Source organism: Nanorana parkeri, unplaced genomic scaffold (assembly GCF_000935625.1).
Source record: "Nanorana parkeri isolate BGI_ZX_2015 unplaced genomic scaffold, ASM93562v1 scaffold189, whole genome shotgun sequence".
Lineage (NCBI taxonomy): Eukaryota > Metazoa > Chordata > Amphibia > Anura > Dicroglossidae > Nanorana > Nanorana parkeri.
In genome coordinates, this window is record NW_017306457.1 from 842,295 (window position 1) to 867,407 (window position 25,113).

The 25,113-nt window shown below is 39.8% G+C and overlaps 1 protein-coding gene across 1 annotated transcript in view; it reads right to left on the reverse strand.

Annotated features, from left to right (window-relative positions):
* Positions 1-25,113, reverse strand: part of CACNA2D3 (calcium voltage-gated channel auxiliary subunit alpha2delta 3) — a 786,579-nt gene that overhangs the window by 462,756 nt on the left and 298,710 nt on the right. The window contains 1 exon segment of the mRNA XM_018555257.1: positions 13,580-13,742. Within this exon segment, the coding sequence (XP_018410759.1) occupies positions 13,580-13,742 (163 nt within the window).

The window sequence follows — 25,113 nt, forward strand, 5'->3', positions numbered from 1 at the left end:
CTGTATTTTACATGAGGACACTGAGGGACAGTCCACAGCTGGAGCTGATGGGGAGAGGAGGAGAGTGCTGACTTCTGGGTGAGAGGGGGATCAGGTAAGTAAAACAGCTTTTTCCTGTCCCCTAGGTGTAAACGGACATTTAATCTTTGCAGTGTGGGGGGCAACCTTTTAATTTCCCTTGAGTGAGGTTTTACGTAAATACTGTAATAATAACTCAAGCTCTCTATGTAAAGCAGAGCTTTAATAAACAATGATTAAGCTTTTGTAGTAGAAGTGATTCTGCATATCTTTTCTGTGAAAATTTTTTATAAATTATAGTGTACACTGCCTGTGGCGCATGCACAGTTCAGCTTACCATGCCAACTCATTCCTGGCATCTATAGGATGCTACGAAAGGTGCCGGTGTCATGTAATTCCAGCACTCGTGCAGCAAAGTTACAATATCAGTGGCTACCCAATGGCCAAAAAAGAATTGATGGGAACCTGAAGGAAGACCAGGAGAAGATGGTGGTAGACAAAGCGATGATGAAGAGCTAGGAACAGCTCTGATTTATGAGCACTGGAGGAGAGCAAACAGCCAGGTGAGTCTACCATACCGTACAAGAATGCTGTGCATACTTACTCATAATGGCAAGAGCAACTGAACTACAGTTCTGCTTTAAGAATGTCAAATCCACAGCTTTTATAAGCTACTATGCAATCAGAGACTCTTTTAAATAAAATTTAAGTGTTGGACTAATATAAACAAATCATTCACAGTTTTAACAGTAATACGTTTTCAGATTATGACAGAAAAACTCAAGATGTTTGGTATCACAAGTAATCTAGCTGTATAATGTGAGCAGGAATGATTTATGAAACATGCTCATGTGCTCTGTGTGATCCCCAGCTGTGCTTTTCATTTACATACATCAAATCTGGTGAGTGCTGCAAAAAAAAACTAGAAAAAAAAAACTTCCTCTCATAATTGTAGTCTTATCTCACACATTCACAGTTCTCATAATTTCCAATATTTTTCATGTATGTATTTGAAAACGCATCCAATAAATCTTTTATAGAATGCGGCAGCGAGTTTCATGTGCAATGGTCCTTTAATTAATTATGAACTGCACCGAGAAAATATTGACATTAACCCAGCGCTATACATCATTAAATATTTGCAAATATTTTCTACAGGCCAAAAGTGCACGCATTCCTCATCTTTAAAGTTGGAGGAGATCTCCCATACTTTCCAGGAGAAAAGTAGTTAATGAAAGCCATTATTTGCTTGTCACACTAGGAACATCTTGGCGTGCTCGGGTCTCCACAAGGAGATGTTTGATGACAGTGAATGTTAATGCACAAAGCAGCCAGAATGATAGATGGGCTGATGGGTAAAAGGCAATGAGGAAAGATTAGCTTCACTGACTGTGTTTTGCTTGGAGCCAGTACACAGAGAGCAAGAGATTGAAGATATCATTTAAATAGCAGGAGGCTATTGTTTCTGGGGGCAGAGTACTTACAGTATAAAAAAAAAAAACTCCACAGATACAATGTAACAGAATTTGTTGATTTCTAATTTACCCTTAAAATAGACCTGTCACTTGCACACCAAGTTATGTTGTGAGAAGATTTAAAGGAACTTGATATCGGTTTTGTATATATTCCATTTATTTATTATGGTCAGGACTGAATAATAACATTTGTAAGGCCTCATTCACACACGAATCGGCCTGCACGTACAGTTCCGTGCTGCGTGCGGGGCCGTACCAAGTAGCTGCCGGGAAGGACGGGGGCTGCATTCTAATCACACGCAGCACCTGTCCTTCCCGGCAGCTACTTGGTACGGCCCCGCACGCAGCACGGAGCTGTACGTGCAGGCCGATTCGTGTGTAAATGAGGCCTAAAAAGATTTCTTTTCTCTTTAGTTAGGTAAATATGGACTATTGCATATAGATATGTTGTATTGGCATGTCTAGCAGGTGGAGCCCTAGGCTTATTTTTATGTTTTCAATGCTAGTCTTAGCTCATGTGCTGTTTTTCTTCACCCTTCAGATGTCTCTGTACTACATTTCAATCAGAGTGACTGAAAGTAAACAGCAACTGATGTGCTGTTAGTAAAGAAAATTTAACAAAAACAAATCACATCCATGCTAGAGAGCAGTTCTTAGTATCAACGTCTATCCTTATAGTCCATACAATTTCTCCCCAATTCCCAGATCAGTTTGCAGCTTTCCTTAATACAGCACATTGATGTATGCAGAACTTCAAGACAAAAGAGAGAAAGAAGCACATTGATCTGGCGCAATAAACACACTAGGGATAAAAACAACTATATTGTTCCACTTACATGATACCATAAGATAGTGCACTTTGTAAATAGAAAACGCACAGAGCCCAAGCAGTAAGTTTAACCACCCACTTCCTATTAAATACCTTTAGAGCCTTGGTTCTCAACTGGTGGGTCGTGTTCAGTGGGTCACCGCATGCCTTCCATCTTTCTAGGTGAGATGCTCATCAGCCTTCCCCTAGGTGTTAAATGTAAGCTTGAGGTGGGGTAGGCTGGGGGTATGGGCGCGAGGAAGCTCCATCCATACGTGCATTGCTTACAGTTCCCTTACGTGTCCTGTACCAGACCAGAGTGACATCACATTCTGGTTCCCGACACCTCTACCGGGTGTGCAAGGAAGCTGTACAAGCAATTTACATATGGATGCAGCTCCAACACAGCACAGCAGCCCACACTGGACCCCAGGCTGAGAATCCACTCCTGTTCTGGTAAGGTAGGGAGAATGGGGGGGGGGGCTTTAAAAAAAAATGTTTTTGGAGTGTGTATCTGTGTGAGATTGTGTCTGTGGTTATGTGTGCCTGTCTGTGTTTTTGAGGGCCCATTCACACCAGTACAGTGAGTTAATCGCTCACTACCGTGCCATAAACGCACTGTACCATGCAATCGTACCTACCATGCGTTCTGGTGTGGGAGGTGCATTGCATCTCCCACCCACAGTTCTATCGCCCACATTGGAACAAGCAGTACCGCAATTGCATGTGTTCCATTACAGTGCAACTTGGTTCACGACTTAATGACCAAGGACAAATGCGGGTCCTGAGGTTACACAGGTTGAGAACCACTGCTTTAGAGTGTACAAGTTGCAACCTCAGAGTTGCAATTTGGGTCCCCTTTCATTAAGTCTTGAGATAGGGGACCTGACCTGAAAACAAGGTGTATAGCGGTGCACGTGACACAAGAGAGGTATATACTGGATTATTTTACAAGTATAGATTGGCTGGTGTACATTTATTATAGCAACAGGAACATTTCAAATGTATTTATTATTTTTAAAAAATTAACTATATATATATAACCCTTTACTGCAGAGAAGTCACTTTCCAGTGCCTTGGTCACCTGCTGGGGCTCAAGTGCATGCCACCCCTACCCACCTCTAATGCAATGCTCAGTATCCTGACCGCATAGTGCTTTGTTTTTAATACAGGTTCACTTTAACTATGGTGATAACTCTAATATTCTAAATACCTTATAAATATTTAAACACTATATAATTATCCTCCTTAATGTAAAAATCAAGATGAATGATTTCTATATCTGCACATTAATATTTAAAAATTAATGTTGAAGCTTAAGCACTCATGAGCAAAAAGAAGGAAGCGTATTAAAATTTAAAAAAGAACACATGCTTTGCAAAAAAAAACTAATGCTAAGACTAAAAAAAAATGAAAGAAGCGATTTCAAACATGCATTTATTTTAAATAACAAAACATTTATTCTGAATTCGTAGCAAGATTCGGGCAATCAATAATACAGAGGGCACCCTCGCTTCGACTTAGCAAAACAGTTATTCAAGAGAAAGACCCAATATTTCAAACCGCAGCTCGAAAATCATTTAACATCTTGGGCTGAAAATTATTCAGCTGGAGGAATCTTTACAAGTGAAAAGGAAAAGGATGTGTCAGCTGTGTCAGGAAGAGTTCTCCACATTGCACCTCTCTGGCACGCCAAGAGACGAGCGCTTTTACCAGCAGTTGATAAATGCACACAATAATAAGAACCTAAGCTGGGCTGGGGTTTGATTCCTCCATCTATATAGAGCCTGCTCGGGAAGATATTGAAACATGATGAACCACAGACATCTTTTGATTAGGTAGGTTTTTCAATTTGCCAGTTAAAAGGATCTATGAATATCATTCCGTCACACTCCCCTATCAAACCTTTCCAAATGGCTGTTGAGCCGAGTTTACCTATTTTCTAGAAAATTAGAGCTTTGCAAAAAGGAAAAAAAAACACCAACGGCGGCTGAAAAGAAATACGATTATGATTCGCAGCTGGCTGATTTTGCAGGATAAACTCATCCTGTTGTCGAGATTTGAACATAACAGCAATGTAACTGAAGATTGACACAAGAATCCGGTGGGACAATCTAATATTTAAACAGAAATGCCAGGAAAGGATTAAAGAAAAATCCAGCCCTTTCCCTTTGTTTCTTGGCCCACCCATCCTCCAATAATGGTCTGGTACCCCTTGTAAGGTGACACCATGAAAGCATGGCCTCTACTATCTAAAGTTTCACCCAGGGCTTCTCATAGCTCATGACTTTATTCTGTTGCTTTATTTGGCAATAGAATGGTCACTTGACCTGGAAATCAGCTGTTCTACATGCTTCCACTCATTGGCCTCCCAGTAGGAGCATAGCAGTCTTAGCCGGAAGACCTTGGTGCAGGGGGGAGGGAATATATTACAGTTTTACCTGGACAATACATTAATATTTTGTTTACTGTAATATAATACAATATAGTGGAAATAATCAGACACTGCATCTCAGAGGCCAAATTCAAGATAGCTCAGCACAAAACTGGGGATTTTAGTAGTGTCATAAATTAGGCCTACAGAGTACGTATATCTATAAAACCAACATGTTTATTCAAAACAATTTAAAGTATTCCACATATCATATATCTACATATTAATCCTACGATACAGTTGGCATATTGCACAGCTTATACACATTACTGAAGAAGCGGACACACATCTGTGAAACGCGTCACTGTAATGCCCTCACTACAACCTACGTATGAATGTCCCCTATGTACTACTACTCTACATTCACTGGACTGAGCTATGGTGTGATCTTGATAATTCATGATGTCTGCTGTTAAATCATCATTATAGGGAGAATATTGTAGGTTAATGCAATATGTATTAATTTGGTCCTGTTGTGTTATTTTGGATGCTTTTATGATATGCAGATTTTTTTTAAATGTATTCGAATAAACATTTTGGTTTTGTATATACCTACTGTGTAAGCCTAATTTATGTGTAAGCCTAATACCACTAAAATCCCTAATTTTGAACTTAGCTATCTAATATTTTATAGTAGATTGCATTGTTGGGATAAAGGTGCCTTTCAGCACAGAGGATCCCGGCACAAGAAAGATCTGTATGCAAACAAGGTGTTAAGTTTACATAAGGGAGAGTAGGTTTTGGAGTTGCATAGAGAATTAATTTGAGGGTTAGTTTTACAGAGAATACAGATAATTTTATTGTAAAGATTAGGGTTACAAAGAGAGTGGATTAGTGTTAGATTTTGGGTAAGAGTGAGGGCTAGTGTGAGGAAGAATATTTGAGTTAAAGGCATGATTAATGTGAGGATTTCTGATAGGGTATAGGGAGAGTTACATAAAGGATTACAGGAAGGATTAGTGTTGGGTTACTGGGAGAGTTAGTATGAGAATTAGGGGGTGATTTACTAACCTAAACACACGCAAACAATAGGTGCGTGTGATTTTTACATAGCAAAACGTATTTATCAACCACAAAGTCTCTAAAAGCATATTTCCACTAATGCCATATATGGAAAAATCATGCACATGATGCATATATAATGCTGCTTCACAGTTTAGACAAAAATGGTTAGCTCATGCATTTACATTCCTGCATTTATCAACGCAAGCAACACAATGTAGAGCTAATTTACACAACATCACCTTGCAATTCATGCAGGGCTTTGCACAACACACATGCTGGGTGTGTACACACTACAAAAGGTGTCTAGATTCCACCAATAGATCATGCTGAGAGGTAACACACTACAGAGGTGTATACTTGTTCATGGCATGTTTATAAGGTTAGTAAATCAACCCCTTAGTGTTAGGGTTAGAGAACGGTTAAGCGTTTATCATTACCGGAAAGGTTAATTTTTAGGTTATAGGTATAGTTAATGTGAGTATTAGTGATGCGGTTACAAGGAGAGTTAGTGTTAGATTTTAGGTTACAGAAAGGTTAAGTGTGAGGATTAATGCTCAGGTTACAGGAAGGATTAGTATTGGGTTACTGGAGAGATAGTTTGAGAATTAGTGATAGGGTTACAGAAAGGTTTAGCGTTAGGATTATCATTACAGGAAAGGTTAATATTAGGTTTAGAGGGGGTGTTAGGGTTATAGGGAGGGCATCTCTCTGCACTGAAAACTACCATCACCAAAGGCCCGGTGCTGAATATTTTTGTGTCAATTAGTTATGTCTGAACATTTAGATGATGTCAGAACTCTTCCTCTCTACCCTCACCATTTTCAGGTCTACTTTAATAAAATATAATAACATGAGACAACCTAGTCATAGTACAAAAGTCTGTTTAAACATCTCTGATTGAAATAAAATCTCTAAATGTTTATATAAACTTGTGTACAAAACTCATCATTGATCAAAAATCATAACAGATAATTTTCAACATTAAAAAAAAATCCACAGAATAAGTTACACAAATAATTAGATCATATTCAACTTAATCTGTAGTGACATTTTGTATTGGAAATGTCAGACAGACCACATTAACACAACTGATTGCAGAGATTAGATTTCCTGACATTGTTTGTGTCCAGTTGGACAAAGGAGCAATGGGAGTGTTAAAGTGTCTTTACACCCTTCTGGATGGAACTGTAAACAGGGGAACATCCTGGTGCAATATGATCAGTGTTATCCGCACTCCCCCTGGGATGAGAATTAGACTGTTTTCTTATAGGTATTTCATTATCAGGACAAAAGTGTCTTGTCCTGCCCTACTGAAGACCCAGCCAACTGGCTCACCCTAGTATGATGCAAACAAAATCAGATGTTGGAGCCACATAAGATACAACTGGGGGAGGAAAGGCTGTAAGAGGCAATCTGTCCACTCTATGACAGTATGCTGACAACCAATATGTACTGTATATGTAAACCAATTATTTTTTTTGCATCCCATTAGGATTGCCCTTCACTTCCTGCCCCAGAAACACAACAGAAAGTGAGAGGAAATCTCCGAGAATTGAGGGAAAATCCCCTCTTAGACAGTTATAACAGGTGTTCCCATTGGGAGACCTCCTTTCTATTCCTGTTTTCTCCTAGGCACTCTGGCTGGCAGTTTCAGCTATTGACATCATTGCAATTGTGTGTAAAATCCGTGCTTTTGGTGTTTCCTTCACTGCAATGTGTCAGTAGCAGTGAAAACAAGTGAATCCTAAAGTCACTCTTTACAATCTCAAGACAAAGTCACTGCGCTAAAAAACTTACAACTTATACATAAATATACAAAAACAATAAAGTGCCTAGTGATAGCCCTAACATAATATGCAACCTCCCCTATTGTTAACTTCAATACAATCTCAAAAATGCATGTGCAATGTGTTGTGATCCAGATCACATGAGTAACTCCACAAATTGGTCTCCAAAAAAAAAAAGCTCTTTAAGAGGATATGTCAGCAATATATAAAGTGCAAATGTTCAACATTCCAAAAAGGTATTTCTTAGCGTGATATCCTTAGTGTTTCTGTGTAATCAATACACTCACCAGACTCCTTTGACCACTATTAAATGGTCAAACTGCACTCAGATTCAAATCCTTAGCGAGCCGACTGAGAATCCACTCCTGTTCTGGTAAGGTAGGGAGAATGGGGGGGGGGGATTTAAAAAAAAATGTTTTTGGAGTGTGTATCTGTGTGAGATTGTGTCTGTGGTTATGTGTGCCTGTCTGTGTTTTTGAGGGCCCATTCACACCAGTACAGTGAGTTAATCGCTCACTACCGTGCCATAAACGCACTGTACCATGCAATCGTACCTACCATGCGTTCTGGTGTGGGAGGTGCATTGCATCTCCCACCCACAGTTCTATCGCCCACATTGGAACAAGCAGTACCGCAATTGCATGTGTTCCATTACAGTGCAACTTGGTTCACGACTTAATGACCAAGGACAAATGCGGGTCCTGAGGTTACACAGGTTGAGAACCACTGCTTTAGAGTGTACAAGTTGCAACCTCAGAGTTGCAATTTGGGTCCCCTTTCATTAAGTCTTGAGATAGGGGACCTGACCTGAAAACAAGGTGTATAGCGGTGCACGTGACACAAGAGAGGTATATACTGGATTATTTTACAAGTATAGATTGGCTGGTGTACATTTATTATAGCAACAGGAACATTTCAAATGTATTTATTATTTTTAAAAAATTAACTATATATATATAACCCTTTACTGCAGAGAAGTCACTTTCCAGTGCCTTGGTCACCTGCTGGGGCTCAAGTGCATGCCACCCCTACCCACCTCTAATGCAATGCTCAGTATCCTGACCGCATAGTGCTTTGTTTTTAATACAGGTTCACTTTAACTATGGTGATAACTCTAATATTCTAAATACCTTATAAATATTTAAACACTATATAATTATCCTCCTTAATGTAAAAATCAAGATGAATGATTTCTATATCTGCACATTAATATTTAAAAATTAATGTTGAAGCTTAAGCACTCATGAGCAAAAAGAAGGAAGCGTATTAAAATTTAAAAAAGAACACATGCTTTGCAAAAAAAAACTAATGCTAAGACTAAAAAAAAATGAAAGAAGCGATTTCAAACATGCATTTATTTTAAATAACAAAACATTTATTCTGAATTCGTAGCAAGATTCGGGCAATCAATAATACAGAGGGCACCCTCGCTTCGACTTAGCAAAACAGTTATTCAAGAGAAAGACCCAATATTTCAAACCGCAGCTCGAAAATCATTTAACATCTTGGGCTGAAAATTATTCAGCTGGAGGAATCTTTACAAGTGAAAAGGAAAAGGATGTGTCAGCTGTGTCAGGAAGAGTTCTCCACATTGCACCTCTCTGGCACGCCAAGAGACGAGCGCTTTTACCAGCAGTTGATAAATGCACACAATAATAAGAACCTAAGCTGGGCTGGGGTTTGATTCCTCCATCTATATAGAGCCTGCTCGGGAAGATATTGAAACATGATGAACCACAGACATCTTTTGATTAGGTAGGTTTTTCAATTTGCCAGTTAAAAGGATCTATGAATATCATTCCGTCACACTCCCCTATCAAACCTTTCCAAATGGCTGTTGAGCCGAGTTTACCTATTTTCTAGAAAATTAGAGCTTTGCAAAAAGGAAAAAAAAACACCAACGGCGGCTGAAAAGAAATACGATTATGATTCGCAGCTGGCTGATTTTGCAGGATAAACTCATCCTGTTGTCGAGATTTGAACATAACAGCAATGTAACTGAAGATTGACACAAGAATCCGGTGGGACAATCTAATATTTAAACAGAAATGCCAGGAAAGGATTAAAGAAAAATCCAGCCCTTTCCCTTTGTTTCTTGGCCCACCCATCCTCCAATAATGGTCTGGTACCCCTTGTAAGGTGACACCATGAAAGCATGGCCTCTACTATCTAAAGTTTCACCCAGGGCTTCTCATAGCTCATGACTTTATTCTGTTGCTTTATTTGGCAATAGAATGGTCACTTGACCTGGAAATCAGCTGTTCTACATGCTTCCACTCATTGGCCTCCCAGTAGGAGCATAGCAGTCTTAGCCGGAAGACCTTGGTGCAGGGGGGAGGGAATATATTACAGTTTTACCTGGACAATACATTAATATTTTGTTTACTGTAATATAATACAATATAGTGGAAATAATCAGACACTGCATCTCAGAGGCCAAATTCAAGATAGCTCAGCACAAAACTGGGGATTTTAGTAGTGTCATAAATTAGGCCTACAGAGTACGTATATCTATAAAACCAACATGTTTATTCAAAACAATTTAAAGTATTCCACATATCATATATCTACATATTAATCCTACGATACAGTTGGCATATTGCACAGCTTATACACATTACTGAAGAAGCGGACACACATCTGTGAAACGCGTCACTGTAATGCCCTCACTACAACCTACGTATGAATGTCCCCTATGTACTACTACTCTACATTCACTGGACTGAGCTATGGTGTGATCTTGATAATTCATGATGTCTGCTGTTAAATCATCATTATAGGGAGAATATTGTAGGTTAATGCAATATGTATTAATTTGGTCCTGTTGTGTTATTTTGGATGCTTTTATGATATGCAGATTTTTTTTAAATGTATTCGAATAAACATTTTGGTTTTGTATATACCTACTGTGTAAGCCTAATTTATGTGTAAGCCTAATACCACTAAAATCCCTAATTTTGAACTTAGCTATCTAATATTTTATAGTAGATTGCATTGTTGGGATAAAGGTGCCTTTCAGCACAGAGGATCCCGGCACAAGAAAGATCTGTATGCAAACAAGGTGTTAAGTTTACATAAGGGAGAGTAGGTTTTGGAGTTGCATAGAGAATTAATTTGAGGGTTAGTTTTACAGAGAATACAGATAATTTTATTGTAAAGATTAGGGTTACAAAGAGAGTGGATTAGTGTTAGATTTTGGGTAAGAGTGAGGGCTAGTGTGAGGAAGAATATTTGAGTTAAAGGCATGATTAATGTGAGGATTTCTGATAGGGTATAGGGAGAGTTACATAAAGGATTACAGGAAGGATTAGTGTTGGGTTACTGGGAGAGTTAGTATGAGAATTAGGGGGTGATTTACTAACCTAAACACACGCAAACAATAGGTGCGTGTGATTTTTACATAGCAAAACGTATTTATCAACCACAAAGTCTCTAAAAGCATATTTCCACTAATGCCATATATGGAAAAATCATGCACATGATGCATATATAATGCTGCTTCACAGTTTAGACAAAAATGGTTAGCTCATGCATTTACATTCCTGCATTTATCAACGCAAGCAACACAATGTAGAGCTAATTTACACAACATCACCTTGCAATTCATGCAGGGCTTTGCACAACACACATGCTGGGTGTGTACACACTACAAAAGGTGTCTAGATTCCACCAATAGATCATGCTGAGAGGTAACACACTACAGAGGTGTATACTTGTTCATGGCATGTTTATAAGGTTAGTAAATCAACCCCTTAGTGTTAGGGTTAGAGAACGGTTAAGCGTTTATCATTACCGGAAAGGTTAATTTTTAGGTTATAGGTATAGTTAATGTGAGTATTAGTGATGCGGTTACAAGGAGAGTTAGTGTTAGATTTTAGGTTACAGAAAGGTTAAGTGTGAGGATTAATGCTCAGGTTACAGGAAGGATTAGTATTGGGTTACTGGAGAGATAGTTTGAGAATTAGTGATAGGGTTACAGAAAGGTTTAGCGTTAGGATTATCATTACAGGAAAGGTTAATATTAGGTTTAGAGGGGGTGTTAGGGTTATAGGGAGGGCATCTCTCTGCACTGAAAACTACCATCACCAAAGGCCCGGTGCTGAATATTTTTGTGTCAATTAGTTATGTCTGAACATTTAGATGATGTCAGAACTCTTCCTCTCTACCCTCACCATTTTCAGGTCTACTTTAATAAAATATAATAACATGAGACAACCTAGTCATAGTACAAAAGTCTGTTTAAACATCTCTGATTGAAATAAAATCTCTAAATGTTTATATAAACTTGTGTACAAAACTCATCATTGATCAAAAATCATAACAGATAATTTTCAACATTAAAAAAAAATCCACAGAATAAGTTACACAAATAATTAGATCATATTCAACTTAATCTGTAGTGACATTTTGTATTGGAAATGTCAGACAGACCACATTAACACAACTGATTGCAGAGATTAGATTTCCTGACATTGTTTGTGTCCAGTTGGACAAAGGAGCAATGGGAGTGTTAAAGTGTCTTTACACCCTTCTGGATGGAACTGTAAACAGGGGAACATCCTGGTGCAATATGATCAGTGTTATCCGCACTCCCCCTGGGATGAGAATTAGACTGTTTTCTTATAGGTATTTCATTATCAGGACAAAAGTGTCTTGTCCTGCCCTACTGAAGACCCAGCCAACTGGCTCACCCTAGTATGATGCAAACAAAATCAGATGTTGGAGCCACATAAGATACAACTGGGGGAGGAAAGGCTGTAAGAGGCAATCTGTCCACTCTATGACAGTATGCTGACAACCAATATGTACTGTATATGTAAACCAATTATTTTTTTTGCATCCCATTAGGATTGCCCTTCACTTCCTGCCCCAGAAACACAACAGAAAGTGAGAGGAAATCTCCGAGAATTGAGGGAAAATCCCCTCTTAGACAGTTATAACAGGTGTTCCCATTGGGAGACCTCCTTTCTATTCCTGTTTTCTCCTAGGCACTCTGGCTGGCAGTTTCAGCTATTGACATCATTGCAATTGTGTGTAAAATCCGTGCTTTTGGTGTTTCCTTCACTGCAATGTGTCAGTAGCAGTGAAAACAAGTGAATCCTAAAGTCACTCTTTACAATCTCAAGACAAAGTCACTGCGCTAAAAAACTTACAACTTATACATAAATATACAAAAACAATAAAGTGCCTAGTGATAGCCCTAACATAATATGCAACCTCCCCTATTGTTAACTTCAATACAATCTCAAAAATGCATGTGCAATGTGTTGTGATCCAGATCACATGAGTAACTCCACAAATTGGTCTCCAAAAAAAAAAAGCTCTTTAAGAGGATATGTCAGCAATATATAAAGTGCAAATGTTCAACATTCCAAAAAGGTATTTCTTAGCGTGATATCCTTAGTGTTTCTGTGTAATCAATACACTCACCAGACTCCTTTGACCACTATTAAATGGTCAAACTGCACTCAGATTCAAATCCTTAGCGAGCCGCTCTCCCAGGACAGCTGATGGTAACCTCCTTTGCAGTAAATATCTCCTTTTAGTTTGATTCAAGGTTTAATAGACAGAGCTGTATAATTCCTCAAGACCAATTTGTGGAGTTACACATGTGATCTGGATCACAACACAGTGCACATGCATTTTTGAGATTGTATTGAATTTAACTATAGGGGAGGTCGCTTATTATGTTGGGGCTATCACTAGGCATTTTATTGTTTTTGTATATTTATGTATAAGTTGTAAGTTGTTTAGCGCAGTGACTTTATTGACATCATTATTTACAATGCAGGATCAGTAGTCCTGTATTGTAGGTGGGGATACTGAGTGTCCGCCCACAAACCAGAGTGTCAAAGAGGAGAGGTGAGCACCAGCTGGTATGTATGGTAAGTATAAGATAAATAAAAGTCCTTTTAACTGATACCCTAGGCAAAAACAAACAATAAAATAAAGGGGGAGCCCCACTGCGAGGGCAGTTTTTTTTAGTTCCACAGAGTTTAGCTTTAATTTTCTGCCACAGGAAAAAAATGTGAAATAAACAATTTAAACGTACCTTTGTTGTAAACATTAGTTGGCACTTGGACATCACTTAGAGTGACATTGACAGGTAAATTATTAAAATGGTCGTTGGGTAGCAACAAAAACTCCTTTCCTAGCTCGACAAAATTGCCATCTTCATCCTTTTCGTTTATAAGAACCGCATTGAAATATTCATACTAAAAAGAATAAAAATAACATTTGTTTTAACTTTTTTCAATAAAACAATAGAATATAAACATAAAAAACCTAAACTCCAACTAAAACTTTTTTTTCTTTTTCAAATATATTTTTATTGAGAATAAAGTATTTCAGGGGTACAAAACATATTGTGAAAAATACATATGGTTCCAATGTACAGGGTAACAACATATTCCTTTAGCGGACCTCAATCGTTGGTTGTAACGCTCGGTTTCACAGTAAGTGCAGCCTGTGCATACTGAAGTAGGTTCGTTGAACATTGTGGGTGATTACCATGACTGTTAGTTGTTAGTGGTATTGGAGGCTAACATGGCGGCCCGTTGGATTTGTAACATCAAAGATATGCAAGGGAGGTATATGGCTCTAGTTGGCACTGAAACCGATCTTTTCCGGGTCCAATATTCATGTTAACATAGGTACATCAGAAGATGTGGGGGAAAGGTCTCAGGAAAGCATAGGTAGGTGGGGAAAAAGCGGGATAACTAAAACTTTTTTTATCCTTGATAGAATGGGAAAGGGTTGTCTTTGTACTCATTGGGAAGATTTTCCCCTACATCCTGTTGCAGTAAGGGAGTTAAGTTTTTTCTGTCCTGTGAAAGGATAATTTATACCAGGACATGGGCAACATTAAAGTAAATGTAAACCTAATCACTTAAATCTCTTAGAAGTTTTACCATGTTCATTTAACTATAAAAATTAGAGATGCACAGATACTTTTCGAGTACCAGTGCAGATACTTGGCATTTTCATGAGAACTACCAGTGTTGCAGCGGTTGCAGCTGGGACCTGGCTCTGGCACTCCACCACTGTCCTGAAATCAGTAGTCTGTATTGTTTTAGAAAAACTGTCACATGACAATAAACAAAAATGTATCAATACTCGTACTTGTAAGTACGCGGCAAGTACCAGTACTCACAAAACTGGTATCTGTGCATCCCTTTATTTATATTTATATAAACAAAATCATACATTGAAACAGAGAAGTACAAATCCCAGGAGCTCCGTGTGCTCCTTACAAATGACAGCTGCCTCCTAATTTTTTTATTTTTCTCCAGTCTAGTCTTGGAGCTCAAAAGTATCGGCACATGTACTCGTACTTGTACCAAGTACTGTACTTGGTATCTGTGCAACCCTAATAAAAATCATTTTCAGTTATTTTAAATCCCCAGCAATGGTTAAAATAAATACCTGGTAATCCTACAAGGAAGGTTCTTATTCAGGCAGTTTTTGTTATAGGGTGACCATATGTCCAAAGATAGTGATCTACAGTATTCCTAACTGCATGTAATCGTATCACATGTGATTACATGTGGAGTGCCAGCAAAAATGCTGCTTTAAAATGCAGCTGCTGTCACCCGATCATGAACTTGAACGGGTGACAGCGGCCGCTTCTAAATGGCATATTTTGGAATCCTGCTACAGGAATTTGTAGGTTCCTGCCACAGGAATCCCTAAACGCACATTCACACCTAGTGTTAATGTAGCCTAACAAATTGAATATCATTCAGTTAGGATTTACAGGTTAAGATAAAGACAGATAAAGATTTACTAAACCATTGGGGTTCAACCTGAACATCAAAAATTATCTCAAAGTTAAGACAAGTCAAGATAGACAGATATCCGTTGTAAACGGTGAACTGCCGTTATAGATAGCAAACTGTACAATGTGTTAGCCTAATGATATAGGACTGTCATGTTGTAATTTAGGAAAACCCTGCTTTATACTGTAGCAGTCCCCCCAATGTTTACACAATCTTCTATATTCTTCTGTGGACTGTCAACCAATGTTGATGTTAAATCGGATGTCCTATATTTTATCTCTATTATATGAAACTTTAATAAAAATTGTCAATTATTTAAAAACAATTATCTCTACTTATTTAAAGAAAAGAGCCAACAAAGTCAGAAATGCAAAATAAACTAATATACAAATGGGGTATTAGAGCAACTAATATACCACAACAGGGGTGGGTAGAGAAGATAGGTACTACCACTTTCGTTCATTTATTTTAAAGAAAATAAGACAAATATGAGTATTACCATTGTTGAACTGCTTTTGAACATTCTATTTAACTAATCAGACAATGATCCAAGCAGATAGATCAGGAAGTTCAGATAGTAGTTAGAGGTCCTTACCTGCATGCATGGTCCAGGTTAGAGATTCAAAGTGCTAAAGCAAGATTGTCAGCATAAAAGCCTTGCAACTAGCATTGCCTGGTGACCTTGGCACTGTCAATCTCCATATTCCTTACAGGACAGGTTTTCTAGAAGAGGAAGGCTTTACTGGAGGGGTGGGCAAATTAATGTTCAGGAGCTAGCCTGTCCAATCCAGAAGCCAGCTCCATTGACAACAACTAGGCAATGCTTCAAAAGTTGGGAGCCAGCTGTAATTTTTAAGGAGAATTTTCTATCTGGCTCCTCGGATTGTCCAGCCCTGCTTTACTGTACTGGCAAGGGTATTAAATCCCACATCATTCCCTAATATATATACTAGGGATGCACAGATACCACTCCAGATAGCGATGCTGATACTTGCCATTTTCACGAGAACTACCAGGCTTGTAGCGGTTGAAGCTGGGACCTTGCTCTGGCGCTCCTCCACTGTCCTGAAATCATTAGTCTGTATTGTTTTAGAAAAACTATCACATGATAATAAACAAAAAGGTATCAGTAATTGGTATCAGTGAGGACAAGTTTAGGTACTTGTACTTTTTCTGGAAAAAATATTGGTGCATCCCTATATATACAAATCATACATTAAAACAGAGATGCACAAATCCCAGGAGCCCAGTGGCCAATGCGCCTTAAAATACAGCTGCCTCCTAACTTTTGAGATTTTCTCTAGTCTAGTAGCTGGAAAAGTATCTCTACTTGTACTTGTACCAAATACGGTACTTGGTATCTGCGCATCCCTGATATATACATATTTCATTGTAGCTCTACACCAGGGGCGGACTGGGCCGGGGGGGCAGGGTGGCAATTGCCCCCCGGGCCTCTCTGATGCCTTTAAAAACGGCCGCCGCCACCACCGTGATCACTTGTTTAATTTCTCCCCTCTTGGTTGCTCTCTTGCTGCAGGGGCCGAGGAGGGCTCCTTGGCTGGCTTTGACAGTGCCCTCGGCACTCGGCAGCTTCCTCCGGCCAGTGTACAGGGCTGCCGAGTGCCGACAGGACGTTACAGGCAGTGCTCTAGCACCTGGAGGGCCCCATCAAATCAGCGAGGATGATCTCACCCAGGTTTTAATGCTGCTGGATCAACTTCACCTGTGAGTAAAATTTAAATAAAGTCTCCTGTTTTAAATAGTCTACACTACGGTATGTCTTTATACACACATTGTGTGTCATGCTCCCACAATAAGAGGACATATCATTTGAGTTAGAGGAGTCGTGGGGCATCCCTCACATATACAAAGGACAGACTGTAAGACCTGTCATTTGGGTCGTAAATTGAGGTTAGCCTCCCCCCCACAGTGGGGTGCGTGTCTGCACGAAGGTGGAGGAGGACTTCATAAATACCGCACTGGTTTAACTGTTTAAGCACTTGCTCTAGTTGTGGACATTGGACCATTTCTCACTTTACTGAGCATGTTTAAGTAATTGTTTGTCCTGTTTTCTGATACAATTAAAGAACCATGTAGGGAGCACAGCAGGAGGAGAGCACCATCCCCCAGCCAGTCACTTCTTTCATGGACTTACTAGTAAGTCCTCACATCACCCGACCATTCACACTACCCACTACCAGGATTGCAGCGGTCGCAATTGCCCTGGCGTTCTGCCTGTTTGGGGGGGGGCAGAGAGGAAGCACAGGGCACGAAGGAGGAAGAGGCAGAGCGGGAGGGGGGCCAAGTCGCTGCACCGTGGGCCTCTGGGCTGTACTTGCCCCCTGGGCTAAAAGTTGCCAGTCAGCCCCTGCTCTACACCTATTGGAGAGGTAAGCATTCACAGTATTGTATTGCAGGGGTCATTCATTGGGAAGCAAGAGCTTCATTTTAAAGCAAAACTCAGTTGAAATTAAAAACATATGCTATTAGTTTTGCATTGGGAAGCTTGCAAAGTCACTAAATATATCAGCTTACATCCTACCAAGCTAATTATCTGACACCTTCACAAATGCTCATGTTCATTTAGATTTTTTCACTAAATTATGCTCTGTTTACTAGGAGGAGAAAATTAAATGTTCCCTTCGAATTGTAAAAACCAAGTCCTGGCTAAATGTGACATGCTAAGCAGCAGTTCATACCCAATGCAAAAAAAAGAAGATGTAAAATCCCTACTAGTGATGATGAAAAAACATACTGTTTATGCACCATGGGACTGTTGTGTGCCAACGGTATATTTATATCCCAGTTAACCCACCCCAGTTATGATTTGCTTCTCGGTCCATTCTGCAAACAAATGGTGGCTGTTCTTTAGAAGTCCAGTAGAAGATATTTCTCACTGATAACTTCTAACAAAGGGCATTTGGTCCCTATGGATCCTGCTCATTTATACACCATTTCTGAGCAGAAGATAAGCTGAAGCAGTTTTGACCAAGGTATTGATTCTTTTTGACCTACTGCACAAAAACTAGATACCATGAGAATGCAAAATCCTGCTCCCCAATCCTTATCTTTATGTGGTGGTGGGAGAATTGTAGGGAAGCTGGTCTAATTAGCACAGATAAAACTAATGAGAATGGCCATTTGTTCCTCAAACGATCTGTAAAGTTTAATCCCATCTTCTAATTACAACCCACAAAAAACAAAGCCAGGGCTTTCGGCTACAGAACATTAACCCTTATGACTGCTACGTGATGCTCTTTGTGTCCTCTGACAGCAACAAGTTTGAAGCTGGTTATAAGTTTGAAGCGGTAACACAGCAGATGAAGGGGGAAATATGGTGAGGGAAAGGGCATGACTTGTATTCTTTATTATAAATAACACAGTGTAGGTATGTAGGTATAAAGGTTATATAGACCATAAGAATTAACCTCTCTTATTTGTTCCCTTTAGGTCTGTTTAATATACCATTAAAAGTGTTTTGTTATACAGTATCTGTTCTATAAGTCTTGTCTGTACACAGTCTTGTCAGCTGATTTCCTGTGCTCTCTACAAGTGCTGACTGTTATCAGTTACACTGTTCCCATAAATCTCTGAGAACTTCTTCAGAACCCTTGCCCTCTATGTTACAGAGACAGTCTAGTCCAAATCAGGAGAACAGCCAGGAGTGGGGAACCTGCTTTTCCATAAATACAGTACAGTGACTGTGGTTTACACCCTAGGACAGGAAGTTTGCTTTTGGCAACAGGTAAGAATAAAGGTGCCCATTAACATTAGATCCTAATCCAGTCTTTGACCAGATCGAGTTATGATCCAACTGTGTAAGGGCAGAAAATGACAGCATTAAAAGAGTGCTCTGAATTAAGAGAACAGTACATTGGGTTTGGAAAATCGTGCACAATTTCTGTTGCTCTCCCTGGTGCCAGAAGTTTCTGTGTGGTTCCCCTATCTCCTCCATTTCCCTGAACGGGAATGTGTGTGCAGCTAGAGTCCTTCAGTTTAGGAGAGACACTGGTCAAAAGGACATCATCTATAGCCAGCTTTAGATATCAGAGGCAAGCCACTTTCCATCTGTTTAGATCAATAACAACAAATCTTGGAAATCTGTATATTATATTTATTTATGTTCAGCATTTGGTGAGGGTGGATCATTAGCTTGCAACTTAAGTGAATGGGGAAAAAGTGAATAAGGAAACCAACAATAGATATTAGAAAGTCTGTAGCTGATGTCTTTAAAAAGAAAAATAGTAGGAAAAGCACTCCCATCGTAAAGCTACATTTCTGCATCTCTATCTTGGTTGGGGCAGTTGATGTACAGTAATCTATGTATGTTCATGGTGATGGCCATTCACCTCTTGCTATCTTGTGTTTTTTTCTCTTTGAAGTATATGCACTACTTTTTTGTACAGGTGGGTCTAAACGGGTGTAAGTCAATAGACTGACAAGATTGATGACAGGGGTGATTGTGATTGGGAACATATATGTATTTGGAAAAGTACTGATATACTGGAAGCAGAATTCTACCCAAAGTGGGGAAGGTTAAGGACCTTTATTGGGTTATTAATTCTGTCTTTGTGCGCATTTGAAGGATGTTCCCTTACTCTGATGACTGGTGACACCTCAGACCGGAAGTAAAGCAATAAAAAATCCCTTTTGTAAAGAGGATTAGTGCTAGAACTTCTGTCAGTTTGTCTAGTGCAGGGGTCAGCAACCCGCGGCTCCGGAGCCACATGTGGCTCTTTCATCCCTGTGCTGCAGCTCCATGTCCAGGGGCGGAACTACCACCGGGCCTGGGGCTGGTACAGGGAAAGGGACCCCGGCGACCAGCCCACCTGAGGCCCTGCAGAGCCCACCAGAGAGTGTGAGATGGGCTTTGCAGGATCTATGGTGTGCTCTGCAGGGTCACTCTCAGGAGGGCTCTACGGGGTCTCAGGTAAGTCCAGAGTCCAGTGCATTACTAAACCCAGAGTCCAGCGCGTTACTAAGCCCACATATACCTATATACATAGCATAAAGGTAAAAAACGATATATGCAGTGTTATCTTCATTGTAGATGTCAAAAGGGTTTTGTGGCTCTCAGTGTTTTCTTTTCTTTGGGAAACGGGTCCAAATGGCTCTTTGAGTGTTTAAGGTTGCTGACCCCTGGTCTAGTGCAACCTGCCTCTGGAAGTGAGTTAAATGAGTTAAACTCTCCCCAATGGGAACCAGAGAGCTAAACTCAAGAACAAAAAAGTAATATAACTGCATCTACCAGTCCTTAGATGTGGTGACATTAGTTTTATTTTTGAAGGTTTTTTTTCATTTTATTGTCACTTGGCTATGATGTACCATACTTCCTGTCAAAGGACGACAACACTCGCTCACTGTACTGTCTGTATGGAGGAGCAGCATTGTCAACATGGATGACAACACCCACTCACTGTACTGTCTGTATGGAGGAGCAGTATTGTCATTCTAAAACAGTAAGCATACAAAACTACATCTCCAAAAAATTAGGGGGAGCTCCTCAGAGGTAAACTAAACAGGGCTGATATTTGAAGTGCAGCATTGTAAGTTTGTTACAGGAAGTTAGGAAGTTACTGAATTTCTGGCAGTATCAACAGTTTTCTTTTAGCACTCTCAGGAGGGCTCTACGGGGTCTCAGGTAAGTCCAGAGTCCAGTGCATTACTAAACCCAGAGTCCAGCGCGTTACTAAGCCCACATATACCTATATACATAGCATAAAGGTAAAAAACGATATATGCAGTGTTATCTTCATTGTAGATGTCAAAAGGGTTTTGTGGCTCTCAGTGTTTTCTTTTCTTTGGGAAACGGGTCCAAATGGCTCTTTGAGTGTTTAAGGTTGCTGACCCCTGGTCTAGTGCAACCTGCCTCTGGAAGTGAGTTAAATGAGTTAAACTCTCCCCAATGGGAACCAGAGAGCTAAACTCAAGAACAAAAAAGTAATATAACTGCATCTACCAGTCCTTAGATGTGGTGACATTAGTTTTATTTTTGAAGGTTTTTTTTCATTTTATTGTCACTTGGCTATGATGTACCATACTTCCTGTCAAAGGACGACAACACTCGCTCACTGTACTGTCTGTATGGAGGAGCAGCATTGTCAACATGGATGACAACACCCACTCACTGTACTGTCTGTATGGAGGAGCAGTATTGTCATTCTAAAACAGTAAGCATACAAAACTACATCTCCAAAAAATTAGGGGGAGCTCCTCAGAGGTAAACTAAACAGGGCTGATATTTGAAGTGCAGCATTGTAAGTTTGTTACAGGAAGTTAGGAAGTTACTGAATTTCTGGCAGTATCAACAGTTTTCTTTTAGCACTTATAGAACAGATATAACAAAACACTTTCAATTGTATATTAAACCGCCGTTGCCATTAGTAGTTAATGGCACCCCAAATGCGGTCAGGAGCATGCGCGTTCCTCCTTCGCATTTGTGCACCTAAAAACGTGCATACACAAGGAAGAAAACAACACGCAACATGGAAGAAAAAATGCGGAACTCCTGTTTTGCTAGATGGACTACTAGATGGACTAATTTTGCTAGATGGACTACTTTTTTTGCGTATAGGAATCCACTGAAATCAATGGGGACACATGGCAAACACGGAGAATAAACGCATGTGAATGCGAACAAATGCGCTACGCCTAGGTGTGAACCGAGCCTTACAGACCAAAAGGGATCAAATAAGATAGGTTCATCATTAGGGTTTACATATATGATTAGACTTCTGAAAACCGATTTGGGAGTACTTCTTCTATAAATTAGGATATATTTATATTAGAGACAGTGGCACTTCATGTCACAGACATACAACATATCCAGTGCACATGAATGCTGTGTGACAGCACATCCTTGAATACACGGCTTGCTGAGGATCTATATGTAGTGAAATTCTTCTCTGCTTACTCGTCCAGGATATGTTTATAGTGGCTGGGTGATAAATCAATTGCAACAAACAGAAATTCTTCTCCATAACCTTCAGTAATATTTACAGGGGATTTCATTTCCTTTCATTGTCCTTGCAAATGACACTTTCTTGTTTTTATGCTCCTGGACGCTGAAAAACAAATCTTCGATGATGTATCTATATATCTATTACCAGTGTTTAAACGTAGACAAAATTTCCTGTGTGTTCATGCAGATAAGCAATACATATGGTCTTCCCTATATCAATTTCAAAGAATTACACTGTCTGGCGCACAGGGATTTCATGCAACAAAGTGGCGGCATTTGTTTTCCTGCAGGTGTTACAGCAAATACCATCTTGACAAGGAACAGATGATAGAACCTTGTTATCAATAGCACTTTCTGCAGACTGGAAACCTGAATGCTACAGAGGCAGCCATACTGAGAGTAATACAGCCACTTTCACCCAATATGAACCTTGAAATCTTCACTGCATTCTAAAAACTACTAAATATTTTATGACATGGTTATTATTCTTACAAAATAGGTCTCACAATGGCTGCCCCCTTTGAAGTTGAGCTGAACTCAAACCGTAAGGATTTGTTATGTTATTGAGAACATGTATAAATGATTACTGTGCCTAAGCTGTACCCTGAAAAGTTTACCTTTATTCTTGAGTTCTTCCTGAAAATAGCAGTGTACTTCTTGATCTGTGACTGCGACTAGGTAATCCTGTGCCTATAGTCCTATAGCTGTATATCTACAGTTTGAGATCAAAGGTACTGCTGACTCTGACTGCTAGTGTCAAGAGATCTAGAGCTTTGGGAAGTCACTACTGTGCTGCTCACTGTTCTCCATGCTGGAGACTATGGCATGAGGAAGGGGAACCCTGTCTCTACCAAGATAGTCACCTCCACATAGAGACACGGTGCAGAACCAGCCATTGTAATACAGTAATGGGCAAAAGATCATCTACAGAGGTAGACCACAGGCAATGCAGGTGACTAGTTCTTTGCCCATCTATAACTTCCAGAAGTCTCACTAATGAAAACTACAGGAGGGATAGATGAAAGAGCAGTCATCCTGCACAAGCAGAGAGTGCAGCAATGACCAGTCATGATAAGGTTTGATGGATAATATATCATGAAGAAGCTTCAAGAAAGGGCCAGGAGTGCCAATTATGGTTATTATCACACCCAACCTGTCCCAAGCGAGGATAATAGCATATATTACTAACTTTATTTCTAAAGTTTTCATCTAATCTACAACATACAATGCAAAACAACACATGCAGAGACCTGATTATTTAGAAATGACTGGCCACACTCTTAGATGAGCCTCATTTCACCATATGGGCACATTAGTGCAGTCACTGCATGTAGGTTCATACTCATTTATTGCCTATGGGGTAGTAGAGTGCAGCAATGGCATGTTTTTGCAGGATCATAGCATTTTCTACCTATTAGATCACATGTCATTCAACCAACAAGCTCCTTAGGTTGCTTGCTTTGTTGTTCACACCCTATAGACACATCTAATAATGAGATGGAAAAAAGAGACACCTTTAAACATAGAGTACATAGGTAAACAGGTGCACCCCTTCCATGCCCCCAGTTTGGTGCATGACAAGGAATTTATATGTAAAAATGATCAGATAAATACCCCCTTTTTTCTTCATACTAGCTTTTGAAAATAGAAAATAGAATCATTTCAAAGCAGGTGAAGTTTAGTGCAATATAACACTTTTGATAAAGTACAACGTGTCCCATTGCGGGTATTCCCCTAATTTCCTTTCCTGCACAAACAACAGGAAATGAGAAGAAATCTTTCCTAAGTGAGGGGTATCCCCTCTCAGCCAGTTGTAACCAGAACAAGATTCCTTACTGGAAGATTTCCCCTCTATTCCTGCTCTGGCAATAACTCAAAATCTTGGATTTTCCCTAAGTGGTCACCAGGGCAAACAGAGAGAGTGAATCTCCTCAGAAGATACACAGGCAATACTAAAATCCCAACAATGGTACCATCCCATCAGTACTCTATCCAAAGAGAGAACAAAACAAAAAAAACCCTTGGGATGTCGATAAGCTTTGATAGTGTATTTAATTATAGAGGTACATACAACAAAAATTTAGAGAAATGGGGAGAAAAGGACAATTGCTTCCAAAAAATAGACAATTGGGAGCCATGCCATAAGCATAGAGACTGTGATATGATTGTGCCAAATTTGTAAGACAAACTTGTTCTCTGAGATTTGGGTGTCCGTTTTATTAATGTGCCTTTGGGATATTTTTCCTGCATGCTTTTTTCTTTTTTTTACAGCACAGCAGGAAAGCTGTACATGCTGTGTTTAGTGTTCATCAATGCCTGCTGTGAGAGATGTGCTACACACACATCTCTTTGCTGTTCTGGTCTTTCTAAAATCTCAAATGTTCCTTAGTATAATCCTAAGAGAACAATATGCATTTTCTTCTAATGAAAGCATTAAAAGAGGATGAGACCCAGTACTTTTGGGTGAAGGCTTACGTGTTCACAATTGGGTGTCCAGTTCCTATTGCTCTTGACATCTGGCAACAGTGCTAGGACATGTTTGGGGCTGTAGTCAGGGCCGAATTTCCCACAAGGCCAACCAAGGCTCAGCCTTGGGGCAGCAGGGAGTAGAGGGGCAAGCAGGGGTGTGGAATTCCTATCTCCCGATGCCCTGGACATGCATTCCTGGGTGCCGGGGGGGGTAGTTGTTTTCTACATTTGGCCCTGCTTTCTGCAAGCAGAGCTAAATGTACAGCAGAGAAGCCTCCGCTTGTTTCACTTGTATGCAGCCTGCAGTTCTGCCATTATTCATGGGGTGGTGTGTGTGTGTGTGTGTGTGAGGGGGGGGGGGGGGTTGGGGGGTGGGGG